The sequence below is a fragment of the Buceros rhinoceros genome, unplaced genomic scaffold (genome assembly GCF_000710305.1).
Source record: "Buceros rhinoceros silvestris isolate BGI_N320 unplaced genomic scaffold, ASM71030v1 scaffold8721, whole genome shotgun sequence".
In the NCBI taxonomy this organism is placed as follows: Eukaryota; Metazoa; Chordata; class Aves; order Bucerotiformes; family Bucerotidae; genus Buceros; species Buceros rhinoceros.
The window spans coordinates 7902-16636 of NW_010392461.1; the positions used below are offsets into that span (position 1 = coordinate 7902).

Below are 8735 nucleotides of genomic sequence, written 5' to 3' on the forward strand. Positions count from 1 at the left end.
CGCTGGGCTCCAGCACCGGCTCTGTCCTGCCGCAGCCATCAGCTGGAGCAGAGCGTGCTCCAGGGCTTCAGCACAGCCCTCTCTGCACCCTTGCTGCAGAAAGCGCCCGCTCAGCTCTTGGTGCATTTGGTGTTTGTGCATCCCAAACCCAAACCAGCTCGTCTGAGGTCTGCAGTGCAGACAGACGTGCAGTCAGGCTGACTCAGAGCAGTACCTTCACTCATTATGGGATGGGGAGCGGTTGTTTGGCTAGTCCCAGCCAGAGCAGATAGGCACTGGCTGCACTGACCACATGAAGTCACCAGCTCAGGTCTGGAAGACTACGTTAACCCGGTGACTTCAGCCTGAAGGGCCCTTTTAGGAATTTCCAGCCTGAGCTTTTGCTCCAACAGAAATTCTGCAAACAGGGAACATGAGCAAAAACATGGGAAAACATTTCCTTTACCCAGGCAAAGCTTTTCTCCTAAAATGCTCCGTACGTACCTGTCCTGAAGTGTAGAGACATCCCAGTAACACAGACCCCGCTGGCAGCTGCAGAGAGCATAACAGTGGATTTAATTAATAACAGCAAGAAGTTTCTGCACCAGTTCATAAAGGTGTCTCTACGAGAAGGGCTGGATTGGAGCATCTGCCCGGTAAACCACCGTAAACGTTTCTGCCCTTTCCAGGGCAAGCAGAAAACACGGTCCAATTAAACTTTAGTATCCCACTGTCAGACAAAGGAATTTCAAGCTTTCTCCTGCCCCAGTGTGATTTTAAGATCTCTCTGCTGGGACTGTACCAGTCTACTGACCCTTCGTCTTGTTTCCACCAAGGAGGAAGGCAAAAGCAAACTGAGAAAACTGAGGCCAAAGGCACCTTTCCTCTGGATGGTGGGAGAGTAGATAAGCATCATCTGCCGGGCTGGGAGAGGTGAGCAAGTCCTGCTCATACTAACAGCACCGAGCCCAGAGAACCTCCGACCCCAGCAATGCCATTACCGCTTTTGGGATCCTCGCCCTCCAGTTTGCCAAAGCCATCGTGACTTGCAGCACACTGCATCGCGTTCTTCTTGCCCCAGTAGGTTGTCACGTAGCTCGATTCCTGTTTGTTCTCAGATGTTGCCACCTTTACAACAGCATGTGTGTGTTCCTCAGTGAAGCTAAGGGTAAGGTTTTCCCGGGAGTAATCTGTGATAAGGCACATTTCCAAATCCTCATTATCTTTAGAGATCAGCCTGTAGACTGCAGGAGATGGAGTAACGTCTGAAACGAGAGCAAAGAAGGGACATTAGATGAGAGTGCACGGTCACATTGTCCTTCAGACTTAACACACAGACAAAGTATGGAGGTTTTTCCCATGATTCCAGTGGGAAGTTGCCTCATCATAGGGATCTTGTGCTAGGGCACCTTTAGAGAACCAAGGCATCCACAGGAGCTACATGAGACTTATGTTGTGCAGGAGACACAGAGAGAAGTCAGTCAGGATCCCTAGAGCATCTCCAGTGACGTGCACGTGGGCATCCGCACCCTAGGGGTCTCTGCCTAACCTGGCCATTCCTCTCTGTCGCTACCCGTTCAGCTCTGCAGCCTGGGCTTCCTTTTGGATGTTGGCCTGGACGACTGCTCTTTTTGCTTCCTTCCCACTTGTGACTGTCTGGGGAGGACCGAGCAGGCCAGAGGGATTCTGCTCCTTCTGCACATGTGTAGTCAAATCCACCACTGACACTCAAAATCCCACTTCCTCCATCCATCCCGAGGCACAGCAGATAAACTACCCAACCTTAAGGGTGTCCACATTCACCACCAGTGCAGGTGAGGCCAGGAAAGTCCCCGTGGAGCTGGAACACATGGATGCCCTTAGGGAAAGGCAGAAGAAGCAAAGGATTTATTGTGTTCCACCACCTGACAGCACAGTGCAGGATTTTTGTACTAAATTTTACCCTGCGGGAGAGGGTTTGGGGAGCTAAAGGCTGCAGATAGAGGACACCTGGGATTTATTTCTGTTTTCTTGCTTCAAATTCTGCTAGCGAGTCCGTTAGACGGGGATTTTCCACCCATATCGAAACAGGACCTGTGGTTAAACTCTGTTGCTCATTTAGCTTTGTAAACTTGTGCTCTAAGCAGGCATTTCATCTCGCCTGGCTCTTGAAGTCTGATTCTTTGAGAAGGTGCTTTCCTAATCATTGTTCAGGCATAGTAGTAAAATGTACTAGCCCTGCGGTACTGTGGAGGTGAACAGATGAAGTTACCACTCAAGACATACTGTAGCTGAGATGCAGATTTGGGGCTCTCAGCAAGCCTCTGGCTGTGTGTTCCTTTGGGCTTCGCAGTCTCGGGTTTGATCTGGAGCTTCGGTTCACCTTTATAAACTGATCAAGTGTCACTGTGTAGGGCTGAGTTTAGGTTAGTGTTTACTCTGTCCCCGTTCACACACCACACTGATAAATGCTGTAGAAACACTGAAGACAGCTTAGCTCCCTGATGAAGAAGTTTTAATTTCTTCTCATGGAGAAAGTCTGGGCTAAAGCTTGGCTTTTAGAAACTGCCTCGTGGTCTTATTTGAGCACAGACCTCAGTTTTATCACTGCCATAAATACATAAATACATTTCATCCATTCCACTGCCAGTTGCCAGCCCCTTAGGGAACAGCCGTACTGCTGCTTTAGTGCCATCTCAGAAAGAAAGGAACCCGAGAAGCCTCGTGATTCGTTCTCTTGCCCTTCTCCTGAACTCATCTGCCCCAGCTTTGCTCTGGCTGTGAGAAACCTGGTGGGACTGTCTCTTCCCCAGCTACACAGAACACGGTCTAATGTATGTCCTGACTCCCTCAACCCCACTCCCCACCTCCCACACTCCCAGTTACTGTTTTGGAAATAGAGTTCAGTGATTGTTCATTAGGGAGAGGTGGACAGGGGCAGATGAAAAGCTTGATGGTAGATCCCTGTACAAAACAGGGATGAACCAGGGTACATCACTGTCATGGGGTACATGGATATGAGAGAGGAGGAATTGTTCGAGCTGTTCTGCTGCTCTCTCATGGTGAAGCTTTCTGAGCAGCTCCATGTCCACTGTGCTCCGAATTGGGGTGTTTTTCTCCCTTTCAATCTGTGCAATGTTTTTATCTCGAGCAGATTTTAAAATGTGGTCTGGTTTTTGCAGGCAGCTTCAGCTCATTTCTCATCATGCTCAGAGTGGTGCTGGCTTGATTCTGGTACCAGAGTCTTTTTCCGGTAAGGTCCTTTGCATGTTTTCACACTGTTACGAAGGTCTGCAGATAGTGCTGGTAAATACCAGCCATTACAATCGCAGCAGCGTGACCTGTGTTTCCTGTTGTTCTCTTGCAGTGAGCTGGCGGAGGTGTTGGAGATGCTGTATTGATATTTGCAGCCTGTGTTTGCAGGAAAGATTGAGAAGTAAACCATGAGTGTCCACCCTGCGTAGCTTCATCTTTACTGAACAATATCTTCCAGGTAGGACAGGAGCTGGTGGAATGCTACCCCTGACCAGTCTGCAGTGCAAACCAACTCCAGAGGCTGAGTTCAGGGAGAGAGCAGTAGATGCCTGGTCCAACATCAGACCTGTGCGGGCTCACCCAAACAGGCTGCAGTAGAAATCCTGACCTAGTTTAACACACAGGTTGTGTTATACAGGGGTTTATCTCATTCTCCGTTCCCTCCAAAGCAAACTCTCTGGAGCTCTGGTCAGACTGGAACCAGTGTGATAGAGCTCCTCAATCCTCTTACCACTCCACAGCCTGAGACATGATATTCCATGGCTAGAGTCCACCCGGAGCTGCTGACCAGCTCAGAGGAAATAGATAGCCCTCACCCACGCATACAGGCTAATCTTCACCCCAGAGGAGCAACTCCAGGGACCTAACAAGGACTTTAGTGATGTTCCAGCAGGTCTAGCAGAGGTCCTTTGTGAAATCTGCCAGCCCTCCATGGATGCCAGGATTTCGACAGCAAGACACGTTTAGTACCTGAACCCTTCTCTACACTTCCAGCGCTCGTGTCTGGAGGCACTCAGGTAAAAGAAGCCAGGTCCTAGTCCAGCACCAGCCACATCATCCAAAGTACAAAGACTCTGTGCAGCAATTCAGTATTTTCCAAAGGGAATATGCTGCTTCACTTACAGGGTTCACAAATAATTCTGGTCTCCATCACAAAAACCTGTCATTGCCTTAGTAATTATACCGGGGAAGTCAAGCCACCAAAACCATCCATGACCTTTCTCACAAACCTTTAAAGGGGAAGATTTCCAGCTGAACCAAAACCAAAGCTGAGTTAATGGGGAAGATAGTGAGTATGTGAGGAGAAACCATGTGTTCAATGGACTAGACAGCTCTCCAGTCCCAAACCAGGGTACAACCTGGTTAGCACCAGTTCACATTACAGAAGAGTTGAGATGAAGTTTTCTGGAATTTCCCGCTGGGAAGCAATACCCTGTTTGTGCTCAGGTACAGATTTACTCCCACATCAACTACACTGCGGGAGATTTGCTCCTTTCAGCAATGTTGAGGAAAGATTTGGGAGCAGGGAGTGTTTGTCATAGGAGCAACTCTGCTTATCTAAACCATTCTTTAGGAGATGGCTTAACCCCTCTGTAACAATTGTCTGGAAACAAAAAGACTTGAAGTGGCTGCTCATGAAGTGCCTGAGAACTTCAGTCACCTTCACAAAATACTTCTGTACATTTTTTCTTTCAAAATCAGAGTGGAGTTTCCAATTTTATGTGCCACAAATTTAGTTTCTAAAAAAAAAAATTCGTAGAATCTTAGAGAGGTTTAGGTTGGAAGGGACCTTTAAAGGTCATCTAGTCCAACCCTCAATTCAAATAATTTCAAGCCCCTCCTCCCAAAAAACTTTCTGAATTAGAGATTAACTATTCATACAGCACCAGCCTAAGAGATCACATTTCTTGAATGAGTAAGAGAAAAAAGGCATTCTAAAGAATCAACCTAAAATCCCTTTCTAAAACCAGGTGGAGTTGATATCCAAAAGTCAGAAGAACTTTTGATCTTACGCTTGTGGAATTGCCTCAGAGGTGGGTGTCTCTCTCACGCCAGAATGACACCCTTTCCCCATCAGCGTATTGAATGGGTACAGGCACATTTCATGAAATCCTGACCTGGGGTCACAGCCTGGTGCCACTTCCAGAAATGACTCTCCTCGCTCCAGTAGCCCCCACACCCCTGTCTGAATCGTGGCAAATGCTACAGTCTAAGTCACCCAGGAAATTTCTTCTCAGCGCAGTATGAAACAAAGACTGAAACAGGACTCCAGGGATAGCGCTGAATTTTTTTTCCCCTTTTTCTAAGGCAAAATGCTATCACTGTCTGACAGGACTCAGAAGTGAACGATATGCCAACTTTTACCTAAGACACTGATGATGTTGTCTCATTTCCCACTATTTCCAGGCTCTCCGCTCCATCTTCACAAGCACCCTGTTAAGAAACAATCCTAGGTGTGTTTTCGTTCAGCCTTCTCCCTCCGCTCCTCATCTGGAGTTTATAGTCATTATCGATAAAGGAGCATTAACTAGCGGACACTTCTCCTGCCTTCATAACATCACAGTCTGTCCTTCTCTAAATCTTACTTACCTGGCTCAACTCTAAATCTAGTCCCTCTTTCAAAAACAAATTTACTGTATCTTTCCATTTCTCACTCAATGAGAAACAATTAACTATAAACTCCTGCCCAGCAGCTGCATAGTCCAATGGCTCCTCATCCAAAATGTGGACTACAAAATGTGGAAAGGTGTCTACTAGAGGATGACATGCAAAGATATTCGAAATTTCATTCCATCTTTTCAGGTTTCTAAATAATTTGAAAATATACCTGAGGAAAGGAGTTATATTCCCCTTCCAAATACAATTTTTCTAGTTCTTGACTGCTCACATTGCAACATCGGATTTTACTAATACAGAAGGGGACTTTACTTTTGGATTTTAAAACCGAAAATCATGAAATATTCTCTTAGGTGAAGAGTTAGAAAATCCAGTCTCTAAGTCATTCATCAGAAAAACCTCTAGGTATTATTTTAAAGTTGCGAAAATCAAGTTCTGAAAACTTTAACAGCCAGAAACTCTTTACAAATGCTAAACTTTTCATGTGGTGTTCAGCCATGTGTGAACCTGCAACTTTCCAGGTGCGACCGCACTGCACCGTGACTGCTCAACCTGTGGAACACCACCACCTCCTCTAGCTGTTTGTTCCTGTGGTGGGTCACCACCACACCGTAGCCAAGCACCCTCCCATCCCATTACAGCATCTCTGTTCCAGCTGGGTTTTGTCAAGGGAAGTCAAAAAGAAGTGACAACATGCTTCCATGTGTCCCTGGTGTTATTATGGCACAGAAAGTGCAAACTTACTTGGAGTGACAAAAAGCTGGGTCCCAGTTCCAAATGTGAGTTTCCCATATCCCTGGCTGTCACACTGGTGTCAACCTTTACAAAAATGCAGACAGGGTTTCCCAGCACACGCTGACCACCAGGTCAGCAGAGATTCCAGAGCAGGGAGTAACTTGAGGCAGCAGTGACGAAGCACATCAATTTACGTTAGCGAAGTACCAAAGCAATCTACTGGGGAATTACTGGGATCAAGCATGGAGAGGTCATATAAAAAATGTTCATTCGTTCCCTGCTGCAGTTGTGTGTCTCCTGCTCACTGTGCCAGGGAGTCAGAGCCACTGCCTTTCCAACCAAGTTTTCTCCTGAATGCTTCACCATTTACTACCTTCCTGGCATGATCACTAGCGAGGTTCCTCTTCCTAATGTCAGCTTGTATCCCACTGCACCCCCGTAATTCACACGACCCAGGAAACCTTTGCGAGAACCCCTTGGACCTTGGTTACTGTTATCTGCTCACAGCTTTCAGTGGCATATTGTGACCCTGAGCAGGTCTCACAGCCTCACAGGCAGCTGAAAGGACAATCTGAGCCTTCTAACTCTGCTAGATACGCTTAGATAAGCGGTAGCAGCAGTGAAGTATCACCTTGGAGCTGTAGCTGCTCGGCAAATCTGAATCCAAGTCCTGGTCATGAAGAGAATCCACTCTCAGTATTTGTGGATAAAGCGGTACCTGCACATCACACAAACCCGCTAAGGGCAGTCCAACTCCCATCCCGCACTAGTACTGAAAATACCAGAAGTGTACTGTTCCTTGGTGGGATTCTGCTACAAGCAAGGACCAGCTAAAACGGTGACAATCACTGTAAGTGGGTGTCTCCATACGGTCATAGAATGGGTTGGGTTGGAATGGACCTTTCAGGATCATCTAGTCCAGTGCTCTCTGCAATGATTAGGGACATCTTCAAATGGATCAGTTTGCCCAGATCCCTGTCCAGACCTGGACTGGTGCCAGGGATGGAGCATCTCCCACCTCTCTGGGCAACCTGGGCCGGGGTCTCTCCACCCTCAGCATAAACAATTTCTTCCTTCTAGTCTGCATCTCTCTCTTTCACTTTAAACCCATCACCCCTTGTCCTGTCCCTGCAGCCCCTGCTGAAAAGTTCCTCCCCATCTTTCTTCCAGCCTCCTTTAAGCACTGAAAGGCCACACTAAGGTCTCCCCAGAGCCTTCTCTGCTCCACCAACTCTCTCCCCTCTCCTCCCAGCAGAGGGTTCCACCCGCTGGGCATCCCTCGGGCTTCCTCTGGTCCCGCTGCAGCAGCTCCGTATCTCTGCGGGGCTAAGGAGCCCTGAGCTGGCCCCAGCCCTGCAGGGGGGTCTCCCCAGAGCAGAGCGCAGCAAAGGGGCAGGATCCCCTCCCTTGAGCTGCTGCCCACGCTGCTGGGGATGAGCCCAGGATATGACTGGCTTTCTGGGCTGCTGGCGCCCATTGTCAGCTCCTGTCCAGCAATATAAACATTACAGCCATTCCGGTATTTCTGTGCATTTTCATCTGACTTATATCATCCATGACTTGGCGGGGGGTAAGTGGAAGGGTCATAGATTTACCCTGGGGAGAGAACAAATCCACAAATCCTTCAGGCTTTGCCTTCGCTTGTCACAGGAATGCAGCTGAATGGAAGAGCCGTGCCTGCAGCTGCCTGAAGTCAGAGGCTTGGACAGCCTCTGTGGTACGAATTCCACTGGTTAAGCTGAGACCTCAGGCTACTATACCTTTGACAGCTGCCATTTCCTGGATCTTGGTGTATACCCACAACAATCTTCCAAATTAGGTAAAAAATCAGGATAAATGTAGCTGGCAAAACCATAAGTCTCGTCCCAGATCCAAAGGCGAGTTTGTAACTACTCCCATAGTCACACAGTAGCACGGGTCTCTGCGACATCCAGAGAGGTGTGGAACAGACCCTTCAACAGTCACACTCCTCCAAAGAAACCGTGTTTATCTCTATGATTAGACACATCCATCTACCCAGGACTTTTCTCACGACTGACTTTCTTTTCATGTGGTGTTTTGCATCATTCAAACTCTCAAATATTCCCCTCCATCATATCTGTCCCATCGCTTCCAGAAAAACACCTGCATCATTGGTTCTGTTCTTCATGTCATTATTTACTTAGCCTGTCAGTCAGATTCCTTTCTCAAAAATCAGTTAATTTACTCTTACTTCACAGCTCACCTAGGGAGCGATGGCGCAGCGCAAACTCTGTCATCCCATCCTCGTGGATTTGCCCCCTGAATTAGTCAAGAGGGATTCCAGAGCTAATCTTGCAAGTTTTAAGGAACAAGTACGCCTTCAGGTGTGCGATTGTTTTGTGGCAGGGGGACCAGCGCGTATACCGCTC

The 8735-nt window shown here is 47.8% G+C and overlaps 1 gene segment (V, D, J or C); it reads right to left on the reverse strand.

Moving 5' to 3' along the window:
* Window positions 1-6418, reverse strand: part of LOC104500774 — a gene marked incomplete at its 5' end in the record, with an annotated part of 7288 nt that extends 870 nt beyond the window's left edge. Inside the window, 3 exon segments of the C gene segment in view lie at window positions 484-531; window positions 981-1244; window positions 6355-6418. Of these exon segments, the coding sequence occupies window positions 484-531; window positions 981-1244; window positions 6355-6418 (376 nt within the window).
* Window positions 6419-8735: the final 2317 nt, after the last annotated feature.